Source organism: Trichosurus vulpecula, chromosome 4, assembly GCF_011100635.1.
Source record: "Trichosurus vulpecula isolate mTriVul1 chromosome 4, mTriVul1.pri, whole genome shotgun sequence".
NCBI classification, from domain to species: domain Eukaryota; kingdom Metazoa; phylum Chordata; class Mammalia; order Diprotodontia; family Phalangeridae; genus Trichosurus; species Trichosurus vulpecula.
The window spans coordinates 128,923,270-128,949,505 of NC_050576.1; the positions used below are offsets into that span (position 1 = coordinate 128,923,270).

General features: G+C 39.9%; 1 protein-coding gene across 3 annotated transcripts in view; it reads right to left on the bottom strand.

Annotated features, from left to right (window-relative positions):
- The window catches only part of TP53BP2 (tumor protein p53 binding protein 2), an 83,795-nt gene extending 60,889 nt beyond the window's left edge, over positions 1-22,906 (bottom strand). The window contains exon 1 of one of the 3 annotated variants that reach the window (XM_036756014.1): positions 22,595-22,906. Coding sequence is in view for 1 of the 3 variants with exons in the window: in XM_036756013.1 (XP_036611908.1) it covers positions 11,030-11,056 (27 nt within the window). In the remaining 2 variants the exon portion in view is untranslated. Of the gene's footprint in view, positions 1-11,029; positions 11,391-22,594 lie in introns of those variants that run through there. The other 2 variants (XM_036756013.1, XM_036756015.1) reach the window with 2 other exon arrangements.
- Positions 22,907-26,236: the final 3,330 nt, after the last annotated feature.

The following is a 26,236-nucleotide window of genomic DNA, read 5'->3' on the forward strand; positions in this document are numbered from 1 at the left end:
CTAATTTATTTATGACACCATCATTTATGTCTCCAGTAATATCTATCTGGGGTTTATCTTGGTATATAGTATAAGATGTTGGGCTATATTCAACCACTTTCCAGTACTCCTAGCAGTTTTTTTAATCAAACAGTGAATCCTTATCCTAGGAACTGGGACTTTGAGGTTTATCAACACACAAATACTTCTGTGTTCACTTGATTTTATATATTATATAACAAATCTGTTGAAATGACTTACCTAAGCTGCTTTCTCTCCAACATGTATCAAAAGCAACTGAACTCAAGCTTTCAAAACCAATTTAAATATGATAGCCTCTAAAGAAACTACATGTTATGAGGGATTACTCACTGAATAAAATGACAAATCAGATTTTCAGCTATCTAAAACAATCCCATTTTATTGAGATAAATAAAATTCTACTATACAGCACAGTAAATAGGATAAACCAAAGTAAGAGGTCCAAAATTGGAGATGACTGTATTAAGCAATGAAAACCACTGATCTCACATCAAAAAATCAGCACCCCATTCTTTATTCTGTTCAGCTTAATGAATCACTTAACATTTGAAGAAATAAAATAGCATTAAGTAACCTCATCAGACTTCAGAAGAATTTGTTATCACATGATTGAAGGCCTTTAAACCAAAATCTGTGTGAATGAGATTTGCATTTAACACAGATAAAATGCAACCTACAGTCATCCCCACCCCACCCCACATGCAACTGGCTGCTAAGGCCTCTGAATTTCACTTTTGTAACATCTCTTGAATATGCTCCCTTCTCTCATCTGACATTGTCACCACTCTAGTGCAGACCATCAACTCACACCTGGACCACTGCAATAGCCTGCTGATAGGTCTGCCTGTCTCAAGTCTCCCTCCACTACCATCTACCTTCCTTTTCAGCCACCAAAGTAACTTTCCGAAAGTGCAAGCTTGACCATGTCACCTCCCAACTCAACAAGCTCCAGTGGGTCCCTAGCACTTCCAGGATCAAATACAAAAGCATTCAAGGCCCTTTATAACCTAGCTCCCTCCTACCTTTCCAATTTTCTTATACCTTATCCCCCCACTATATACTTTTCAATCCAGAGACGTTGGCCTCTTTGCTGATGCTCAAACAAGACGCTCCATTGTCTCTGCTGTGATTGTTTGTTTTTCTCGTTGTCCTCTATTCCTGGAACTCGTGCCAAAATGGCAAGAGAAATTCATGCTCTCTCTCCTCAACTCCACCTACTGACTTCCCTGACTTCCTTTAAGTCCCAACTAAAATGCCATCTTTTACAGCAAGCTTTTCCCAATCTCTATTAATGATGGTGCCTTCCCTCTTTTTATTATTTCCTATTTAGTCTATGTATAGTTTGTACATACTTGTTTGGTTGTCTCCCCCGTTAGACTGAAAGCTCCTTGAGGGTACAGAACCCTCAAGGACTGTTGCCCATTTTTGTATTGCCACAGATTAGCACAGGGCCTGGCACACAAACATTAATGTTTACTGATGATTGACTGAAATAAAATTCCAGATGAAATTAATCCTGCACCTTAAGTGGTCAATGATACAAATGGCATACATTCAAGATATTTTTTGAAATACCCAAGAAAAGTATAGGATCTGTTTCAACTAAAGAGAAGGAACTAAGACTAGCAGGGGAAATGGCAAGTTAGTTAACCTCTCTGAGCCTCAGGTTTACTATCTGTAAAATGACCATTATAATATCTGCAGGTATAATAATACCTTTAAGTACCTACCTGACTGTGATCGTGAGACTCAAAAAGAATAATACAGGTAAAGTGCTTTGCAAACTTTAAAATACTACATAGATGTATGATAGTTATTACCTAGTGAGCAGGGGGGTGAAAAAAGAGGCCCTTATAAAGCTAAGGAACTTACTTTCACTAGGACTGAAAGGTGATAAAAATAGCTAAGTCTTAAATCTATCCAATAAATAAGGGACTGAAAAAATTAAACATTTCAGAAAACTTGAAAAAAAAAGCCTATGAATTTTCATTGTTATTTGTATTTCAAATTCACAACCTGCAAAGCAATGGGCTTCTCCACTTCCTCAACCTCTCAGCTCTCTCCCAGGCCATCTCCCCTTAACTAGCCACTCTCTCCTCTTTCCCCTATCATGATCCCTTGGTGAACCACGTCAACTCTACATTTTCCTTTTCTCTTGAGTCCCTGGCCCCCTTCTCATATTGCCAATTGTGCCCTGCCAGGCTTCAGCCTTGGATCACTCTCACCATCTATTAACTTTGCTCCTACACATCTGAAGGTGGAGAAAATCTCACAACCATTCTGCCTAGGTCTACTACAAATTGAAGTTACATAATCTCAACTAAGCCCTCTGTGCATCTAAACAATTCCATTGTACTACCCTTATCTATTCACTATCCCACTCTCCAAAGGGGATCTTCCAAACTTTTTCATCACTGTTCAAACTCCCATTTCCCTCTGTCCCCCCACCGTCTCATCTGAAGACCTCACCTCATATTTTATAGAAAAAAAATTGAGGCCATTTGCCGTTTCTCCTTTTTCCCTCACCTCCTATCATTCAGATGCCTTCTACCACTTTCTCATCCTTCAATCCTGCCTTACATGAAGAAGTGAACTTACTCCTTACCAATACCTTACCCCCTCTCTCTACCTAAACAAGAGATCTCACACCATCCCACCTCCACCAACAAACTGCCCCATCATCCTACTCTCACTTGTCTTCAATCTTTTTCCCTACTGGTTCCTATCCTACTGCCTACAAACATGCCTATCTTCACCATCCTCAAAAAACCTTCACTTGATCCGTCTATCCTTGACAACTAGGAGGCTTTCTCTTCTGCCCTTTGCAGCTAAACTCTTTGAAAAAGCCTTCTACAATAGCTGTGCTTCCATTTTCTCTCCTCACACTCTCTTCATAATACACCTTACAATATAGCCTTCCTGCCTCGGAATTCCATTGAAATTTCTCCAAAGTTACCAATGATTTCTTAATTGCCAAATCCAATGGCCTTTTTTCAATCTTCACTCTTGAACTCTCTACAACCTCTAACACTGTTGACCACCCTTTTGTACTTGATAATCTCTTCTCTCTAGGTTTTCAGAACACCACTCTCTCCTGGCTCTCCTTTTAACTATCAGACTATTCCTTCTCAGTTTCCTTTGTTGGATCTTCATCCAGATCATGCCCTCCCTCTAACTGGAGGAGTCCCTACAGGTTTCTGTCCTGGGCTCTCTTCTCTTCTCCCTCCATACTATCTCATTTGGTGATCTCATCAGCTACTATGAATTTAATTGCTCCCAGGGATTTAATTACCATCTTCTTGTGATGATTCTCAAATCTATCTATCTATCCTGCCCTAATCTCTCAGCTGACTTCCAAACTCACATCTCCAACGGCTTTTCAGATATCTTGCATTAGATGTTCAGTAGACATCTCAATGTGGCCAAAACTGAACTCATTATCTGCCCTCCCCCCACCCCAAACCTACCTTCTTCCTAACTTCCCTACTGCTATACAAAGTAATACCATCCTCCCAGTGCCTCAGGCTTGAAACATTGCAATCATCTCACTCACCCCCTCATATTCAATTTCTTGCCAACATCTTCCAGATTCACCTTTGCAATCTCTCAAACATACCCCTTCTCTCCTCTGACACTTGTCACCACTGTAGCCCAGATCATGATCACCTCATAACAGGAACATTGCAATAGCCTGCTACTGGGTCTGTGTGCCTCAAGTCTCTTCCCATTCCAATCCATGCTCTATTCAGTCACCAAAGTGACTTTCCTACAGCACAGGTCTGACCATATCACCTCCCTACTCAACCTAACTGTAGTGGCTCCCTATCACTTGCAGGATCAAATGCAAAATCCTCTGTTTGGCATTCAAAGCCCTTCATGACCTAGCCCCATGCTACCTTTCCAGTATTTTTACACTTTACTCCCTGCCATATATTCTTGGATCCAGTGACACTGACCTCCTGGCTGTTCCATCTTTCTCCTCTGAACATTTTCTTTTTTTTTTGGTCTTTGTTTTGTTTTCTGGTTTTTTGGCAGGGCAATTGGGGTTAAGTGACTTGCCCAAGGTCACACAGCTAGTACATGTGTCAAGTGTCTGAGGCCAAATTTGAACTCAGGTCCTCCTGACTCCAGGGCCAGCCACCTAGCTGCCCCTCTCCTCTGAGCATTTTCTCTGGCTGTCCTCCAACACCTGGAACACCTTCCTCATCTCCACCTACTGGCTTTCCAGGCTTCCTTCAAGTCCCAACTAACATCCCATCTTATATAGGAAGCCTTTCCCAATCCCTCTTTCAATTATTTCCTTATTCATCCTGTATATAGCTTGTTTGTACATAATTGTTTGCTGGTTGCCTTCACCATTAGATAGTGAGTTCCTTGAGGACAGGGATTGTTTGTCTTTTGACTCTTTCTGTATTCCCAAAACCTTTGCACATAGTGGCACTTTAATTATTATACATGCCTCTCTTTTTTTCACCAGCAAAAGTGGTGAGGAGAATAAAGTCATAATCATAATTTACAAGTTACTTATGATCCTCACAATAGAAACTAGAGTTCCCTAACAAAATGAATGGCTTTATTGTAAACACAGCATAACGCAAATCACACCACCAGGAGATAAGTTAATTTTTAAGAGGTATGAGTTAATCTTCAAGTTGTAGTTTGTTATAAAAATAACTCGAATCTAGCGTTAAGCTTTTTCAATGAATTTCTAGTTGATTACAGAAAATAGTAGATCTTTAAGTAATTTCAAATTCCCTGTTCTATAAGCAATCATATATGTGATTCAGAATTCTATGATAGTTATATGACCACTATGTGACAAATCAAGAAATTTCTAAACCTAATAACCTGAACTGACTTCTAAGTTAAATAAATGCTTCAAATGAGAATACTGTGTTTTGTTTAGTCTGCTTACTCTGAGATGACTTAGAAAACTTTGTCTTTGCTTTTCACTTGAGCTTCAAGTCTTAATTTATGTGGAAATCAAACTCTGAATGCATTCTCAAAGCATCTACCCGAAGTCCTTGAGGCTTTCCTCTAGGTCTAGGCTGTTTTACATTTCCTAAGTACCTGTGTAAAATAGGACTATCCATTTGTTACAGTTCTACTCTCAAACAGATGACTCTAAATAATGATTTCTCTTGCAGTAGCAACCAAGGACACAAAAATCTCAGCAATAGCTATCAAATCCCAGTTCTCCACATCTTCTACGCATATCCCTGTGCATCCTTCTCTCTTCCTCTTTTTCTTCCTTCTTCACCACTCCTAAGTTCTGCTACAGCTTTTAGACAGTGAGACCTACTGCTGCTCCATCTCAATACTTTCATCTATGTTTCAAATGTTATGAGGTGGGGAAAAATACAACAATAATGGATAATTTTGTTTATAAAAGGTTCAGGATAACAAGATTTTCAGCCAAAAGGGACAGGGAACTTAGAAGGTTATCTAATCCAAGAGTCTCATTTACAGATGAGGAAACTGAGGCTCATAAGTCAAGTCACTTTCCCAAGGGCACATAGCTAGCAAGTGGCAGAGCCAATAATTTAACTCGGATCTATCTATTCCAATTCCAGTGCCCTTTGCATTACCTCATATTGAATCTTAGTATGAAGGATTACAAATCATTCCTTATTATTCTAGCTCTGGAAAAAGAGGAACTACCTCCCTTCCTTTTCATCATTTTCAGGAGGTGAGAGGTATACTAGTTTGAATCTAGTCAGGAAGAAGGCTTTCCTATTTTTACCTACATCAGTTATATCCATACACGCAATGCTTTTAAATCACATTTATAACCAACATTATCTACCAATTGATTTACTCTAAAATTCAATAAATATTCTAGTTCAGAAAATAAAGGTCTTAAAGAACCATAGAACACATGCAAAAACGTGTGAAGAATCATCTGAAAAGCCCTGAACTACAATTATATAATCCTCTGATAACCTACTCATCTTCACTAGTGGGGCAGCTTTGAAGTTACTTTTATTAAGATCTTAGCTGATGCTGTTCTACAATGTTTTAATTTATTACAGTGATGTGCTAATTTTCTGCACTTGTGTCCTAGGAGAATTCTTCAAAGACACAATTTTTAAAGCTAAATAAGCAATTCCAAAACATGTATTCAGTAGGCAAAACAAGTAAAATAAGCATTTTTTAAATGAAACTATCTTTTAGCTAAATTAACACTGACAAACAAATCTTTCTGGTAAGAGTCATCCAAAAGCAGTATTTTTTTTTTTTGGTATAAGAATTTATACGTAAGAAAACATCTGTCAATGGCCACAATCTCTAGCTCTATGAATTGCTTATCCAGCATTGTAAAAAAAATGATGCCCAGCATTTCCACAATGCCCATTATCCAAGAATCTCCTGTGCATTTAAATATTATTACATTAATCATCTAAGCACCTTTTTGGCTTGAATTATTTCTGCTTTTCAGAGTAAAGGACAGACTAGTAAAGCCTCCTTCCAGACTGATCTGGCAGACTCCCTCCAACACAACAACTCTTACCTCACCCCAAACTCCCAACCTAGTCTTTCAAGGTCTCTCTTTTTCTCAATTTAAGCAGCATCTAAAAATCTCACCTCCTTCATGAAGGCTCCTCTGATTGACTAGAAGAGAAAGTAGTTGTGACTCATTCCCCATGTGCACAAGCAATTTTTATGACATCCACCATCTAACAAAATACACATAACTCCTTTACTAGTATCATATTTAACAGTAATTTCACTATGTGCCCAATTATCTATATTTCTATCTGTCAATGTCTTAGATTACGAAATCCTTGACAATAAAAAAAATGGATTCTAGGGCACATAAGATACAATGATACCAAGGTAAGTACTCAAATGATACTAAATTTGGCCAAGTATCAACAACAAAGGGCAAAAGTCTGGATTCTAAAATTCCTATTCCATGTTACTGTCTGCCTATTGTTTAGGAAATATTTGTTACTTGGAAAACAAATTAGATGTGGTATTCAAAAAATACCAAGTATATGAAGACATATGAGTAACAGCATACAGCTACATACTACGGCTTATCAAAACTCTGTATCTTTCCCAGACCCAATTACACAGTTCTCTGCACCCAATCAAGCCCTCAAGGCTTGTTGAATTGTTCACTTGAATTTCAACTGAAAGCAGTGCAAGAAATGAAGCACAGGGATTTTAAGAAAACTTCCCAAAAGTTGTGAGACAATGGAATACACAGACAAGAAAAATTTAAGCATCTATCTCCGTGAAGTTTAAAAAAAAAAGACAAACATGCATTTCCCAAACTTTCTGTGTGATAAGGGTTCCATAAGAACATTTCAAGATGATTATATTTTTCGTCAAATATTAAACTTAAAATTATGGATAAAGCTGGCTGACAGGAAACAAGATCTAGGGTCTCACTAATTTAACTGACTATATTCTGATAACCATTGAACATCTTTATGAACCAAAAAAAAAATTCTAGGTACTCAATAAAATTTTATAAAAAATATTTTTAAATATACAGACATCAAAAATAGTCACATGTAACCACCTTTCTGTGCAAAATGCCAAATGTATTTCTTCTGCTGCGAAATTTTCCCAAGTTGCAATGTTATTCCATTCCCCCCACACCAGCATTTATGAATTCCCTCAAAATAATTAAACACACAAAGGTACTTTAGGACCAAATTACTCTGGCAAAATGTTCAGATAACATTTTTCAAGGATGCCTTTCCTAGAAATAAGGCATGAATTTAAGTGACCTTTCAAGGTCCCTTCTAGAGATACTATATTCTTTAATAATGCAAGTTTAAATGTGGTATAATTCAACACAATTATGCTTCTGCTTTAAAAATCTAAGGATAACGCCTTTTTCATCCACATTTCTTTAAAAAAAATACTTTCTGAGAGAGATGGTACCAAATATAGTGAAAACTAAAATTCACTTATTCTAATTGCTATGATAAAAGTCACAATCCAACAAATGATGACAAGTTATCAGCAGATAAAAGTGAGATTTGCACTTTTCAAAAGAAATGCACAAAGTTTAACCTTTTGAGAATTACATCTCAGTTTAAAAAGGGCTTGTCTTAGAATTTGAAAAAATATTATACTGGTCTAAAATGGCCACACTAGTGACCAGTCTGAAAAAAAAAAAAAGGAACTTGGGTTATTATGGTTATGATATCTGTCATAAAGTGCCACAGATGTGTTACTTAAAATTGTGGAAAATTTTGAAAAAATGCTGACTCTGAAGCATTGTAATATCCTGAATGAATTTCTGAATCAAAGATTAAATTAGAAGTTTTAGTTTTATTAGCAAATACATTTTAACTCCTTGAAAATATATGCAATTGCAATTAAAGAGTGCTGGATTTGGAACATGTAGTCCTAAGTTTGAATACTGATTGGGCCAGGTATTATACTTGGTGTGAACTTATGGGCCTCAGTTTCCTGATCTGTAAAATGCAGCTGGCCTAGATGATTAAGTTCCCTTCCAACTGGAAATCTACGATCCTATTTTATACACACATACACTGTAACTCCCATTTAGTCAGAATACTACCCTCCCCCACAACATAACCATTTGCAAAAGCTATTTACTATATTTCTCTCATCCCCTCCTAACTTCCAAAAGATCAGAGAGGTGTATCAAGATAGAATTACACTTCGAAGTGAAGAATTTCATCTACATCTCCAATTCATATCAAAATGCAGTGAGTCAGTGGTTCACATCTACACACCAAACAGCTGCTATCACATTTCATGTAGGAGTAAAATAAAAGAAAATTTTAACTGATTAACTACATTCTACTTTTGAAAATGGAATTTCATTTTTTCCTTTCTCGAAACCTAGATTCTGGATCAGTTTCACGGTTCCTGTTTTGACATCCTTTAAATCACCTTAGCAGCCTATAAATTTCAATTTGCTGGTGGAATAATTTGCACGTCAGACTGCCAAAGGGGTTCATGATCCAAAAAAAAGTTATATAAATACTCGTTTGTATCTCTAGCTTAGGTTCCCTGATAAGAGTAAAGATAAAATTATTAAAATAAAATTTTACTTTGAAATTTCATTGTGCAAAATTTCAGCACCTAGTGCTTCTTTCCTTTTGCTTTTCCTTTCCTCTGTTATCTTTTGGAGTTTGAGAACAAATGTGAAATGCCCTGACAATTCATTCAAGGCTTTGCAAATTTGTTACCCACACTGCATGGTATATATCCTGGTATTCTGGAATTTTAAATATAGAGGCATCAACAATAGTCACATGTGACAACTTTTCTGTGCAAAATGCCAAATGTATTTCTCTTGCTGCAAAGTTTTCCCAAGTTGCAATGTTATTCCTTCCCCCCTCCCCCAGACCAGCATTTATGAATTCCCTCAAAATGGTCTGTATTCTGGTAAACCTCTTTATAAGCTGGTACTGAGCAAACAGATGCCAAAACTGCTGTGTATGTGCCCATTCCTCCAAACATCATTCTTAGACTCCTAACAGATAAGAAGTTTTACGTTTGCAAAGGGAAATCAAAGATCCTACCAAACACACCTACAATTAAGGAAGGAAGGAAGGAAACAAGCATTTGTGAAGTGTCTCCCATGTGCCAGGCACTGAGCTAAGTGATTTACAAATAATAACTCATTTGATATTACAAAGAATCTCAATTACAAAGAAAATTATGTTTGTTCATAAAACTGCCAATGAAGTTTAGTGACCTGTGGGAAATCACCCTACTCTGCCAGGAAGGTAACCAAGTAAAATTGGTTTTTTTTTTGTTTTCTTTTTAATGTATATAATTACAACTATAAAAATTTAAGGACACTGTATTTCACATATTATTTATATACATAGTAGAGAGGCTATTTCGAAAATTACAGGTGGAAACATCCCTACTCCACGGAAACGTAAGCCAGGCTGGGCAACAGTGTTAACAATTGCATTCTATGATTTCAGGTTTACAAAGCCCCTTGGATACAGTTTCTCTCAACGTTTGTTCCTCACAATATCACTACCTCAACCATTAAAATAAGCACTAGGTGCACTGCCCCGGGCTAGCATAACTACAAGTTTCATAAATAAACAAGTGTACCGAAATATGCATCATTCATTGAAATAAACTTGATGACACTGCCATTAGTTGAAAAACATCCAACGTTTCAGAAGTAAAGGTTTCCCTTTCCCTGCATCCAGCACCTCAACTTCAAGCCCGTTGTACACCTGCCATGTATGACTAGAGGTTATTTCAACAACCTGTCGATCTCTCACACAAAAATCACTTATCTTGACCCCCCAAGATCTTATTAATCAAAATGAAGGAACATAGCTTAGAGGATTCATGAATATCCAAATTACCAACCGTACAGCGGGTGAGGAAAAAGGTACGAGTCGTTATTATTAAAGGCTGAATTCTTTTGAAAGTGACTTTACCAAAGTATAGAGACAGCTATCGGATCCAAATACTGCTTAAAATTGGGCAGAGGCCAAGTGCCCCTATTCATGGCCTCGGCATCTTAAAAGAACTAAGTCCATACGCTCCTATTGATCGAAAGGGAAAAGTTTTGAGTTTCAGTCAGTACAACTCTTCAATAAGTTCCAGAGCTGGGCTCTCCCCCCTAGGGGAGGAGAAAAGAAAAGTGCCAGAAAATACTTCCAGAGCCCCCAAATTGCGATTGCTCCCACTCGGTAATCTCAAAGCCTCCAGAGGCCTCAATCAAAGAGAGGTGAGAGAGCCTGGGGGATGGAAGGTAAAGCTGGGAGGCGCCGACCCACAACCCCTCCCCCTCCCCCGCCCCCGCTCACAAAAACAGGTGGGGCAGAGGCAGGAACAGGGCTGGGGATCCCGAGCAGCTCGCAGGAATGGAGGGGAAGGGGGCAAATATCCGTCGAGGCACCCCCGCTAGCCCCCGCGGGCGCCCTCCCAGAAACAGAGCCCAGGCCCGGAGCCGACGCCTCCCTTCACCCCTCCCCACCCCCAAATACACCAGACGCTCACACTCGATTTCACTCTTTCGGACGCGCTTCACACTCACCGGCATCATTTTGGCTCCGAACCGCATCGAAGCGGGGAGTCGGGCTGGAGACCCCGCCCGGCGAGCGTGCGGACACGACCCCAGGGATCAGGCTAGGGCCCGGCCCGTGCCGGTGGGGCGGGGGAGGCCGGACCTGTTGCGAAGGGAGGCGGAGGGTTCAGGCAGAGAGTGGCGGCCAGACGGTGCCCACCGCCCGAGAGGGGAGGCCTCCGAGCCCCCGGGCCCACCCCCTCCCGAGTGGCAGCGCCCCCACGCCGCGGCTTTGTCTCCTCAGCTTCCCCGGCGGCTCCGGCTCCCACCTCCGCTCCCAAACCCACTAATCCCGTGGCCCGCCCGGACTCCGGCCCCGCCCAGCCGCGCCGCTGGCCCCGCCCTACGTGAGGGGAGAAGGCGGGGAGGAAGAACCAGCACCTCGGAGAAGCCGAGGGGACGATGGGCGGGCGCGCGCCCCGCCTCGCCAGCCCGAGCAGGGGAGGGAGAAGAATGGGGTTTCAAGACAAAAGCACGCGGGCGAAGGCGCGCGCTGGAGCTCTGGTGCGCGCGCTCGTGCCTCCGAGCGCAAGGCGAAGGTGGGGCAGAGGAAGGAAGGAGTGTGTATGGAGCGAGGCGCAGGGCGCGCGCCCCAGGGCCCGGGAAGTGGCGCGGGCGCGCGCCGGCTCGCGTTTCCTTGGCCGAGCGCCCCCGCTGCGCGATTCCACGCCCTCCCTAAACGCCGGGGGAGGGGGCGTGAGTGCTTCAGGAGCAGTTTAGTCTTCGAGAGCGACTACCGCCATTTATTTCTTACCTAGAGAGACAAAATTAAATGTGTTTCCTTTCCCGGTGATTCCTGGGGAAGCTACACCTTCTTGAAGTGCCTAGGAGGCGGAACACCCCCAAATGGGGGCTCCCCTGGTCCTGCGATAACACGGGAGGACCCCCACCCCATGGGCAAGCTCCAGGTGGGAGCGGGGAGGGGCAGACGAGACCCTGAGGGCCAGGGGCTACTCAGAGACGCCTCCCGGAGCGGGAGAACCAGGAAAAGGCCCCAGTTCCTCTTAACATTCCTAAGCCGGGAGTGGGTTTCAAGTGTCCCTGGTTACTGCTCTGGGGACTCTTGGCCCCATTTTCCCAAAGGCATGTGTGTCCCATTTCCATGAATGATCCGTCTGGGAGCGGTGCCCCAACTTGGCTCCCTTCCCACCTGGGGAGTGCCACGGTGTTCCAGATAGGGACATTACACACCGGTGGGAGGAACAGGCTAAGTCAATTACACAACTTAACTGACCTGAAGTACTGGGAGTACCTGCCTCGCTCTTGCAAAAAAGGAGACTTTTGTTTCTGTCTGAACTGACTTGGAAAGCTCTCTCTGGAAAGGACCTACGAGGTTGTTCTCGGGGTTTGATTTTTCACTGCCCCAGGTGCTGGCAAATGCTTAATGCCCACAACGCACTTTTGAGTTCAATCTCCGTTATTAACATTTTCTCCATCACTTTCTCAAATCTAGGCAAAACAATCAATTAAGCCCTGTTTTGTATCGTTTGCCAATTTTTGAGGCGTAAATTCTCACACCGAGCTGAACTCTTAAGCCGGTTTCATCTAGTTCTAGCACACCCCAGAGAAACCTTATTCTTAGTGTAGAACAATTAATTCAGGCTTTCACTCATGGACCTAAATTTCATGCTAAAGAAGAAATTAAGCAAAAGTCTGGGTCTGCTCTGCGAAAATGAGATATCGCCTTGTTATGCTGCATAAGAACTTTTAATAGAGTCCACTTATCATTTAGGATTAGCTAGAAAAGAATGCAGCCTCAACCATCGTGTTATGTGACCCTGGGCAAGTCACTTACCCTCTCACCTCATCTGTGTAAAAAAAAAATTCAAAGGAGAAATAATACTTTCTCTCACTACCTTACAGGATTGTGAGGCAAGAGCTTTGTAAACTTTGAAGATCTGTGTAAATGCATTGTTACTACTACAGGGTGTTCCTAAAGTCTGGACACGTAAGCAAAAATGCACATTTTCAGGAAATGAAATGATTGAAATTTTCAACATTTTATTTAATTGGAATATTAATAAATAACATCTTCAAATTCAAATAACATCATATGATTTAATATTCATATTCCAAAAGTGAATGTGCTAAAATTGACGGCAATGTGGAGTTATTGAGTTATTGCTTCGAGTTCACGTGAATCTTGCAAAGTGCATCAACCTTTGCATCACAAATGATGGAAATCATATTGAAGATGTTATTTGTTAATATTCCAATTAAATAAAATGTTGAAAATTTCAGTCGTTTCATTTCTTGAAAATATGCATTTTTGCCTATGTGTCCAGACTTTAGGAACACCCTGTAGTATTGTGCTGTGAAAGAGGGTGAGCATAGATAGTGCATAAAGAGCCAGCCTCTGAGTTAGGAAGACTTTTAATTTCATGGATGTGGTTATTTCCTCCAATTATAAGCTGTTTGTGTATGCCCCTCTTTACTCTCAACTCTTTTCCATTACTTCCCATAAATTCGACATGGTAATCCGTCCAAGATGCTGAGGAGTTTCATCATGTACTCTTAACATTTTGAGCATAGTAGTGGAGCACCAGGACATAGAGAACTGGCCTTAGAGCCAGGAAGAACTGGATTCAAGTCTGGCCTCCAACACGCACCAGCTGTGTGACAAGCTAATGGTCCAGGCAATCATCTAAGAGGACAAATTATACAGAAGTAAGTTGATCCTCACTGGCATATGGAATGTCTCATCCAGGAGTTCCCTATCAAAATTCTAGTCCTTGCCCCTATGCTGCTTAAAGAAAATACTGCCAATCCATATTTAATTAAAAGCATTCCAAAACTCACAAGTCTGACCATGAGATTTCCCCATTGCCTAAAACATAAAATACAAACTCCCCAATATAGCTTTTGAAATCTTCCACAATCCAAGGCCAATCTACTTCCTTTCATATTATGACTTATTTCACATTATCCCCAGAATTATTATTCTCCTTAACAGACACACTATATTCCACTCACATTGCATTATCTGTACTTTGATCTTAGTCTGTGACCTCCTGCTTTCCATATACATTTGCACAAGCTGGCCTCTATGCCTGGAATTCTTCCTTCCTCATTTTAGAATCCTCATCCTTCAGTTCATGTTGCAATTCAACAATGAAACTTTCCCTGTGCCCCTAAGAGTAGTTTCCCTAAGAGAAAGTGTTCTTTCTACCTGTCCTCAAATTTTCCAAGGGCATTTCTGTTTAGCTCTCTCTTCACACACACTTTTAAGGTATACTTCTCTCTCTACACAGAGAGAGAAAGAGAGAGAGAGATTATATCAAGATGGATGTGTGTATCCTCTCTACCTTTATAGGTTCAATCTCCATATCTCTCCAAATGACTCCTAAATCTACATGTCCAGATTTAATATCTCTCTCTTGAACACTAGTCCCCCATCATCAAATGCCTTTTGGACACTTTTCTCCTATATGTCCAATACTGTTGCTCAGTTGTTTCCATTGCGTCCAACTCTCTGTGACCCTATTTGGGGCTTTCTTGGCAAAGATACTAGAGTCCCATTTCCTTCTCCAGCTCATTTTATAGATGAGGAACTGAGGTAAACAGGGTTAAGTGATTTGCCCAGGATCACCCAGATAGTAAGTATCTGAAGTCATATTTGAACTCAGGATGATGCGTCTTCCTGACTTCAGGCCCAGCATTCTACCCACTGCTCCACCTTGCTGCCATATATCTAATAGGTATCCCAAAATTAGCATCTCCCAAATAGAACTCATTATCTTCTGTTCTCACCCCTGAACCTGCCTTTCTTATTTCAGTTTCTAAATAATTAGTCCTAATTTGTCTCAAACTGTGGAGTCTCACATTTAAGAAGTGCTCAAGAATGGGAAAAGTTTAAGAAGCCCTGTAAAACTACTCACCTCTATTATCAAAACCCACCCAGATTTACAGCTTTGGAATCATCCATGACTCTTCCCTCTTCTTCAACCCTCATATCTATTATATACTAATACATAATGTGTACTATGTAATGTATATACCAAGCAAATACATTATACATGTGTAGATGTATATATATACACACATATACATATGCGTATATATACACATGTGTGTATGTGTGTAGGTAGATAGACTTTTCTCAGTTCTCATCCTTCTTGGTATCTCTAGCATTTGACATTGTTGGCCATGCTCTTCTCTTGGATCCTCTCTACACTCTGATTCTTCATGACACTGCTCATTCAGTCCCCCTCATACCTAGCTGACCACTCCTCCTCAGGCTCCTTTGTTGGATCATTGTTTCATACCCAACAATTGTGAGTGTACCCCAAGACTCTGCCTGGGCTCTATTTTTTCTCCCTACATTTTCTCGTTTGATGATCTCATCAATTCCCATCTCTATGCAAATAACTACCAAATTTACATATCCAGAGATAATCATTCTCCTGAGCTCTAGTACCTCACTACTGTCTTTTTGGACACTTCAAGATATGTCATATAGACAGTTCCGACTCAACATGCACAAAACAAAACAGTAACTTTCCCCCAAAACCTACCATTCTTCTAAACTTCCCTATTATTGTTGAGGGCATCGTTATCCATCCAGTTAACCATTTTCAAAACCTTGGTCTAATCCTTTACTCCTCACTCATTGTACATACCCGCTCAGTTGCCACCAGTTGCCACCTAATATCTTTTCAACCTCTCTCACGTATGACCCCTTCTCTCCTTCCACTCACATAGGCAATAAGTTTATTTAAACTTATCCTCTCTGCTCTCCTTGGTTGTTTCAATTGCCTCCTAATTGGTCTCTGCCACAGTCCCTCTCTACTCTAGTTCATTCTCTCATACAGCTGCCAAAATGATTTTCCAGCAGTGCAGACCTGACCATGCCACCTCTTACTCAAACTCCAGTGGCTCCTTAAATGTAAACTCTTTCATAGTAAGTTCTCAACAATTTGGCCCCTTTCTACCTTTCCAGATTTATTATATGTTACTCTCCTCTATGCACGCTACAGCCTAGTCAAATTTGCCTTCTTGCTGTTTCTCACACACAGCCCTCCATCCCTTTGCCTTTGCAGTGGGTATCCCCAGTGTCTAAGATGCACTCCATCCTCACTCCTGCATACTGGAAGCCCTGAGTTCCTTTAAGGCAGCCCAAGTGCCATTTTCTGCATGAGTCCCTTCCTGATACACCCAGATGCTAGTGACTCCCTCCCCAAGGTTACTTTGTATCTCTCTTGTATTGTATTTGTTTTCTACTTAAGATTGGAAATCTACCTCACTCTAATTGAACAAAGAACTTCTGAATTGAGATTAAATCAAAACATAAGGTAGGTATAAATACAAGAAAGGAGCTGCTAGGTGGTACAGTGGAGTGTTGGCCCTGGAGTCAGGAGGACCTAGTTCAAATCTGGCCTCAGACACTTACTAGCTGTGCTCTGGGCAAGTGACTCAGCCCTGCTTGCCTCTGTTTCATCATCTGTAAAATGAGCTGGAGAAGAAAATACCAAACCTCTCCAGTATCGTTTTTCAAAATAAATTAATTTTTTTAATTTTTAACATTCACTCCCATAAGTTTTAAATTTTCTCCTCTTTGTGCAAAAACATCAATTTAATGTAACCAGGGGGTAGAGCCAAAATGGCGACTGGAAAGCAGGGACTTTTGTGAGCTCCCACCCAGGTCCCTCCAAACACCTATAAAAAATGGCTCTGAACAAATTCTAGAACTGCAGAACCCATGAAATAGCAGAGGAAAGCAGGGCTCCAGCCCAGGACAGTCTGGACAGGCGCTGGGTAAGGTCTATCTCACGGAGCTGGGAGCACAGCAGAGCAGAGCACAGTGTGGGCTGCATGGACCAATCACACCAGGAGTGGGGCGGAACAGGCCCTAGCGGCTGAATCAGTGAGCTGTAGCAGTTACCAGACTTCTCAACCCACAAACACCAAAGACAACAGAGAAGGTTAGTGGGAAAAGCTGCTGAGACAGAGTGAAAGGAGTTCGCAGTTTGGCCACCACCCTGGGAGCAGTGGAGGTGGTGCAGCTCTGAGGACAGAACTACAGCTGCAGTTACTTCCAGCCCCAGGCCCACCTGGTGGGAGGAATTAAGTGGAGGATCTGAGCAGGAGTGCAGAGCCAGTTTAGATCTGAGTCAGGTCCAGGTTGTCAGTTCTTGGGGGAGGAGGAGCACTGCTGTGGCAGAGCTTGCTATGTAGCTCTGAAAACAACAGCGCACCCTTCAAGCTTGGGACAAAGTATACTCTACAAGCAGTTGTACCCCAATGAAAAACTCAAAGGTCAAGTAGTTGGCTGGGAACATGGCCAGGCAGTGAAAACGCACTCAGATTCAGTCTCAGACTTTGGAATCTTTCTTTGGTGACAAAGAAGACCAAAACAAACAGCCAGAAGAAGTCAACAAAGTCAAAAAGCCTACAACAGAAGCCTCCAAGAAAAACATGAACTGGTCTCAGGCCATGGAAGAGCTCAAAAAGGATTTGGAAAAGCAAGTTAGAGAAGTAGAGGAAAAATTGGGAAGAGAAATGAGAATGATGCAAGAAAACCATGAAAAACAAGTCAATGACTGGCTAAAGGAGACCCAAAAAAAATACTGAAGAAAATAACACCCTAAAAAATAGACTAACTCAAATGGCAAAAGAGCTCTAAAAAGCCAATGAGGAGAAGAATGCCTTGAAAGGCAGAATTACCCAAATGGAAAAGGAGGTCCAAAAGACCATTGAGGAAAATACTACCTTAAAAATGAGATTGGAGCAAGTGGAACCTAGTGACTTGATGAGAAATCAAGAGATTATAAAACAGAACCAAAGGAATGGAAAAAATGGAAGACAATGTGAAATATCTCATTGGAAAAAACCACTGACCTGGAAAATAGATCCAGGAGAGATCATTTAAAAATTATTGGACTACCTGAAAGCCATGATCAAAAAAAAAAAAAAGAGCCTAGATATCATCTTTCAAGAAATTATCAAGGAGAACTGCCCTGATATTCTAGAGCCACAGGGCAAAATAGAAATTGAAAGAATCCACAGATCACCTCCTCAAATAGATCCCAAAAAGAAAACTCCTAGGAATATTGTCACCAAATTCCAGAGCTCCCAGATCAAGGAGAAAATACTGCAAGCAGCCAGAAAGAAACAATTTGAGTATTGTGGAAACACAATCAGGATAACTCAAGATCTAGCAGCTTCTACATTAAGGGTTTGAAGGGCTTGGAATATGATATTCTGGAGGTCAATGGAGCTAGGATTAAAACCAAGAATCACCTACCCTGCAAAAGGGAGTATCAGCTCCAAGGCAAAATATGGGCTTTCAATAAAATAGAGGACTTTCAAGCTTTCTCAGTGAAAAGACCAGAGCTGAATAGAAAATTTGACTTTCAAACACAAGAATCAAGAGAAGCATGAAAAGGTAAATAAGAAAGAAATCGTAAGAGACTTACTAAAGTTGAACTGTTTTGTTTACATTCCTACATGGAAAGAAATTGTGTATAATTCATGAATTCATTCAGTATTAGGGTAGCTGAAGGGAATATATATATATATATATATATATATATATAGAGAGAGAGAGAGAGAGAGAGAGAGACAGAGACAGAGAGACAGAGAGAGAGACAGAGGGCACAGGGTGAGTTGAATATGAAGGGATGATGTCTAAAAAAAATCAAATTAAGGGATGAGAGAAGAATATATTGAGAGAGGGAGAAAGGGAGAGATAGAATGGAATAAATTATCTCGCATAAAAGGGGCAAGAAAAAGCAGTTTTGTTGGGAGGGAAGAGGGGGCAGGTGAGGGGGAATGACTGAATCTTGCTCTCATTGGAATTGACCTGAGGAGGGAATAACATACACACTCAATTGGGTATCTTACCCCATAGGAAAGAAGGAGGAATGAGATAAAAAAGGGGGAACAATAGAAGAGAGGACAGATGGGGGAGAAGGTAATCAAAAACAAACACTTTTGAAAAGGGACAGGGTCAAGGGAGAAAATTGAATAAAGGAGGATAGGATAGGAAGGAGCAAAATATAGTTAGTCTTTCACAACATGAGTGTTGTGGAAGGGTTTTACATAATGATATGCATGTGGCCTATGTGGAATTGCTTGCCTTCTTAGGGAGGGAAGAGGGGAGAGAATTTGGAACTCAAAGTTTTAAAAACAGATGTTCAAAAAAAAAGTTTTTGCATGCAACTAGGAAATAAGATATACAGGCAATGGGGCATAGAAATCTATCTTGCCCTACAAGAAAGTAAGGGAAAAGGGGATGGGGCAATCAGAATATATGTCATCTTGGAGTAGGGAGGAAGGTAGAAATGGGGAGAAAATTTGTAATTCAAACTCTTGTGAAAATCAATGCTGAAAACTAAAAATATTAAATAAATAAATAAATTTTAAAATAAAATAAAATAAATTAATGTAACCAAAATTATCCATTTTGCATTTCATAATGTTCTCTATCTCTTGTTTGGTCATAAATTCCTCTATTCTCCAAAAATATGATGAGTAAACTATTCCTTGCTCTCCTAATTTGCTTATAGTATCAGCCTTTATATGTAAATCATGTACCCAGTTGGACTTTATTTTGGTATATGGTGCAAGACATTGGTCTATGCCCAGTTTCTGTCATACTATTTTCCAGTTTCCACTACAGTATCTTTACCAAGAAAACCCCAAATGGAGTCACAAAGAGTCAGATATGACTAAACAATTACAAAACACAAAAACCATTTTGGGATTGGTTTCATAAAACAGTTCACAATCAGTCATTCCAGCTATAAGCAGCCCAGGGATGGAGTAGTTTTATCAAAATCCCTAGGAGAGAATGGCTTGGGTGGGAAGAGAGGGGAGGAAGGAAAACAGAAGTTCACACATGCATATACACCATTGATCACAGAATGAGGTTTCAAACTTCAAAAGGTTAGAATATTTGCAATTTCCCATTTGCAAATATGTGTCCCCAAAATAGCAGTGTCAAACTTGCCCTGAAGAAAGAGCTCTAGGAATCTAGGAGAAAGCTGTGCCATGCCTAGGGAGAATTTTGTGAAAACCCAATAAGGGAAGAGTGGAATGGATGACTTCTAGGACTTTGGAGCTAATATCTACCACTTTATTACATGTGTTCTCTAACCTTGAGCCCACCTTCCCCTGAGTTCTGTGAGAGAGCATCTCCACAGTTTGGCAGGAGCAGGTGAAGGGGGGAGGGAAGGTTTATAACAACTGTTAAAAAACTAACTCTGGCTGACTAATACCAACTTATAATGAATAGAGAACACACTGATTGGGGCTTATAAGTGATAATAGTATTAGAAAACCACCTCCCCACCCCCACCCATGCCCATCCCCAACTATAAGGGATACTTCTGAGGGGAGCAGTAGCCAAAAATGCTCTGAGAACCCAATCTATTAAGTCTGAGTGTAGATTGAGAAAGTAAGTACATTTTCTCCTTTATTAGAATATAAGAACCTTGAGAGCAGGGACTTTCACTTTAATTCCCCCTTACAAACACACAGCATTTATCATCAATGCCTGGCACTTAGTTGGTGCTCAATAAATGCTTGCTATTGATTATCCTGGCAAGTTGCTAAATCTTATTGATTTTACCTATATAATATTTCTTGCATCTGTCCCCTTCTTTACAATCCCAACACCTCTACCCAGTTCAGTCCTTTGTGATCACTTGACTGGATGATTGCAATAACTAGTCTCTCCACTCCACTCCACTCTTTGATCCATCTTCCTAACAGTTACAAACTGACATTCCTAAAATACAGATCTGACTATGTCATCTTTTCCCCCAACCTACCCTAACCCTGAACAAAAATATCCAATGGCTGTCTATTGGCTCTAGGACAAAATACAAAAAATTCTCAACCTAGCATACAATCCCTACACAAACCTTACATAGTCTGACTTTCACCAGTCTTTCCAAACTTATTTAATATTTTTCCCCATCATACATTCTACTTTTGAAATAAGACCTGTTATTTTCTGCCTCTGGGCCTTGGCACAAATGGCTGCCATTTCTGGAATATATTCCCTCCTCATATCTAAATGGTAGAATCCTTAGGTTCCTTCTGAGTATCATCATTCGGGCACCAGTCCTACAGAAGACACACTGATCATTTGTCATTTATCATCCCTCTCTCCTCCTCCCTCTCTATTACCTTGTATACTTTGGTACATGCTTCATATTTACTTACTTTTGTATATGTTGTACCCTTTCCTTCTGAAAGATTATTAACTACTTGAAGAGAAGAACAATTTCATTTTTTGTCTCTGTATCTTCAGTCCCCAACACAGTAGCATGCCCATAGTAGTGCTATTTAATAATTCTTCAATAAATTGAGGGTACCACCAACTTTCCAGTCATCCAGATTCACAACCTTGACACGATTCATGACTCTTCACTCTCATTTGTGAAGATTAAGTCAGATGTCTATAAAAGTACTTTACAAACCTAAAAGCAGTATGTAACTGTCAATCATATTATCCCACTATCCAATCAATTGCCAAACCACAAACTCACAGTGCCACCACCCTAGTTTAGCTCTTTATCACCACTCACTCAGACTGCGGTAATAGTGTCCTAATTGGTCTCCTTGCTTCTAGCCTCTCCTCTCCCACAACAGCTGCCAAAAGAATCTGCTTAAAGCACAAGTCTGACCGTATCACTGTATCAAAAATTTTATTGGAATTACTACTTTCTTCTAGCATAAAATATAAACTCCTTAGTCTACCATTTAAGAGCCTCCACAATTTAGATCATACCTAACTTTCTAGCTTTGTTTTATATTAATTCTATTTATGCCCTTTACATATTCAGAACAAAGTAAATTACTAGTAGTTCCTCAAACTTTACACTATCTCCCACTACTAAACGTGTTATGCATTCACACTAGTGTAATAGGATATTATTAAGTTTGGTGACCCTCACATGTAGACAACATGGGTACTAAGTGTATATATTTTCCAACAGCAACACTAAATCCTATCTCTCATTATTTTATTCATTGTCATTCTCATACCAGGTTCTAAGACGAAAGGATATGTTCTGTTATTTCCTTATAAAATGTGAAAATTGTGACATCTATCTCAGTAATTAGCTCTGATCCCCTACCCCCAGTTTATTAGAGAAACTCTTTCTCTCTCCCTCTCTCCCCGCCTCTTCCCTTCTCTCTCCCTCCATGTATGTATATGTATATATCTCTCTGTGTGTATATGTTCTATGTATGTATTTATATATTCTACAGATTAAATATGTTCTATATATGTTTATATATTCTTTATATGTGTTCTATGTATAGATTCATATATTCACTATGTGTGTTCTATATATAGATTTACATATTCTATATATTCTATTTCTATGTTCTATGTTTATAAATTCTATATATTCTCTCTGTATATATACACATATATACATGTACATATACATACATATATTATATATAATATGTATTTTAATAAACTCCAATATCCTAGGCTTAAAACATCAAGGTTACTAACTTCCTAACTATCCAGTGTATTAACAATGTGACAAGAAATAAAGATAAATAATGTCTCACCTGTGAAAAAGTCACCGCTAAGCATCACTGCTCCTGCTGACCTCTTTAAGTCTGGAAGCCCAGTCCCACAATTCAGCTTGCTCAGGACAGCAGCTAAAATCTAAGAATTCTCTTCATATCGTTTCACAGCAAGATAAGAGTTAAATGCAGTCTCTCAGGAAAGCAATTCTTAGTTCTTTCTCTCTGTCTTCACACAATCTTTCTCTAGCCACCACAGTTAACTTTCCAGCATGACAATTAAGCTGCCAGTTTTCTCAAGCTTCATTCCCTCTTAAAAATAGCAGTTAAACTGTAACTTCCCAAGATTCCACTGCCTCTTAAAGACATAGCAGCAGGAATCTTTGTGACAGAGGCTATTGAAGCTGATATTACACTAGCTACTCCCTATGCTTAAAATGCACCTTCCCTGCTCATTTGTGCCTGTCAGCATGCTTATCTTTCTTCAGGATTCAGCTCAGGTACCACCTTTTCCATGAAGCTTTCCCTGATCCTCCCTCACAGTATTAGAAGTTGGGTTTACCTTGTATTTTACATATGTGAGGGATGTTACCAAGGCTCTGGGTATACCAGGTGCGTGCCTCCATCACTGGACTACATTCCCACAGGATCTGAGGGCAAAGAGCTTACTACTTCCTTGGGGAGGCTCTGCAAAGTAGTTTCTCCAGAAGTACGTTTCAGGTTCCACATCATGTCTACATCATTTAGATTCTGGTTGATTAGGCACACTTCTTGCAAAAACTTAGAGGAAAAAATGAAAAAATCAAGAAGCCCAAAACTTAAAGGAAGAAAAGGAGGGAAGAAGAAAGCAGAAGTGGGGAAATGGCTCTAGAGGTCAGAAGCTCCAAGGGCATCATGCACCATCCTGCCTAACCATTTAAGAGTCTACCATTTAAGAGCCTCTACAATTTAGATCATACCTACCTTTCTAGCTTTGCTCTTTATTAATCCTATTTATGCACTTAATTAACAAATGCTTAATTAATCCCATTTATGCACTATTTATGCACCATTATAAACCAAAAAAGTGATGCTTATAAACCATTAAGGTTTTCCCCAACACTCTTGCTGATTCTAGACTTTGGGGCATGGATATTCTAGCACTGTTTAAAAGTACCAAGGCTTTCTCCCATGTTTGCCATGGCTTTGTTCTTGCTCTACATGTACTCCAATAGCCATTTGAGACCTCACCCCGCTGCACAGGAAGCATCAGTAGCCAAATCCTGAAGACTCACCAGTCCAGTGTTGATGGACAACTAGTGAATAACCAAGACAGAGATTCAGCACCTTTTGCAGTTATCTGATGAGTAAGTTGTTAAACCACTGTTTCTTGCTTCCTGAGATAAGATGCTGGGCCAATAGCCAAGACATGGAGCCAAAAGTCAGGTTTGATTCATAAACTTATATTATCTGGGGTTTGGGTAACAGATGGTAGGAATATTTCCTGTTAATTCATTTTCTTGATATATCCCTTACATTTTTGTAACAAGTAAATTATCCCTTTTTGCATGATTGAAAAATGATACTATGATGTGATTAATATGATTAATATTAGCTCATCTTGGGAGGAATCAGAGAGGGAAAATAGGGGCTTGGAGCAGTGATTTTTGATTTTGGGTATGTATATGTATATATGTAAATTGACTCATTTTTTCCTTTTTTAATGCTTTATTGATGCTTTTCATTAAAAAAAGTATATTACCCTTCACATATTGAACCCTCCATTGTAACAAAGAAAGAGCTAAGCAAGACCAACTAATACATTTCAGGTAATATTTGGAGTAGTCATTTGAGTATGTAACAATTCTAATATGATCCCAAAGAGAAAGTATTGTGCCCTCTCCCTTCTCTACTAAGGGATTCTTCTGCAAACTTGGTGGCATGGTTCAGCCCTGAAGAAGCCTTACCCATAATGGGAGAGGTAAGGCTCTTTTTCCTTACTCTTGAGGTTTTTATATCCCTACCTCAGAGCCCCAGAGAAAATTACTTATAGCTTACATTTGCCTCATATGTATATTATCCCCAAAAAGGAGAGAGTAGACAAGTTATCAGTGTACAATATAAACCAGATATGGGACATATATTTATTTCCTCCACACACAAAGAAATGCCAAACACAAAGACTTTCAAGGTTGCATTGACAGAGTTAAAACTGGATAGAGTAACTTATAACTATGGTAATAGCTCTCCTAGCAGACTGATACTTAGAGCATGATGCAGTTTGTGAGACTGATGAAGAGGTTTTTTACTATTCACTTCAGCTTTGTGCTGTCTAAACAGTTCCCTCCAGGTCTATGTCTTCTGGCAAGGCAAGCCAACCCAGGGGTTCAGATCCTCCATACATCTTTGTGTACTCGGTGAGTAATCAATCAATAAGCATTTGTTAAGCATCTACCATGTTGCAGTCCATGGTATGTGATAGGGATACAAAGACAAAGACCAAACAGGGCTTACCCTCAAGATGTTTACATTCTAGGAGTAGAAAGGTTGTACAGTAGATACAGCATTGGCCCGGGAGTCAGGAAGACCTGAATTTAAATCCAACCCCAGACACATGACACTTAACTAGCTGTGTGACCCTGAGCAAGTCACTTAACCCCAATTACTTTGCCAAAAAAAAGGATGTTTATATTCTATCCAATTAACAAATCACCCAAAAAGTATTAAGTATTTCCAAAAAGTATTAAGTACTTACTACATGCCTGGCACTATGCTACATGCTTGAGAGATAAAGAATAGTTAAAAACAAAACAAAACAACCTACAAACCAGTTCCTGCCCTCAAGGAGCTCACATTCTAATGGGAAAACAACACATACATCTGTAGGTATATTAAAAGTACATATAAAATAGAGGAGAGGCAATTTCAGATGGAATAGCACTAGCAGTTTTAGGGATGAACACAAAATACACTTATGAAGATTATATGTATAAAGTGCTTTGAAAAGCTTAAGGTGCTAAATATTTTTTATCATCAACACATAGGAATAGGGTAAGGACTGGATCTGTGATTTCATTGGTATAGGGAAGTCCCAGGGTGAAGAGACCCCCCCGCCACACACACACACACACACACACACACACTAATAAATATAAAATATATTTTAAAATAAAAGGAAGGTAATTTGGGTGGGAGGAGGAGAAAAAAGGTACTTGCAGCTGGAGGACCAGGAAAATCTTCATAATGAAGGAGCCCATAAGATGAAGAAAGCCAGGGATTGTAGGAAGTGGAGGTGAGAAAGGAGAAGATTCCAGATGTGGGGTCCAGTCTATGTGAAAGCATGCACACAGAAAGGAGATGGAATCTTATATATGAAGAGCACCAAGCAAGCCAATATGGTTGAACCATAGAGGATATGAAGGGGACTAATGTATAATAAGTCTAGAAAGGTTGGCAGAAGCCAAATTGTAAAGTGCTCTAAATGCCAGTGCCTTGAATCTAACATGCTGAATTAAATGGAATTTGTATTTCTTTACCCCCCAGAATATCTATAAAAGCTAGTGGAAGCTCTGCTACCCTCTCCATGTAGCCCAGCTTAAATAACTTAGAGCCTAGAAGTGAATAGTGTCTGCTTTGAAATTACCTAGCAGAGGAAATTGATTTGTAGAATGCAATACTTTTTAAAGTTAAATGGCAATACTAAAT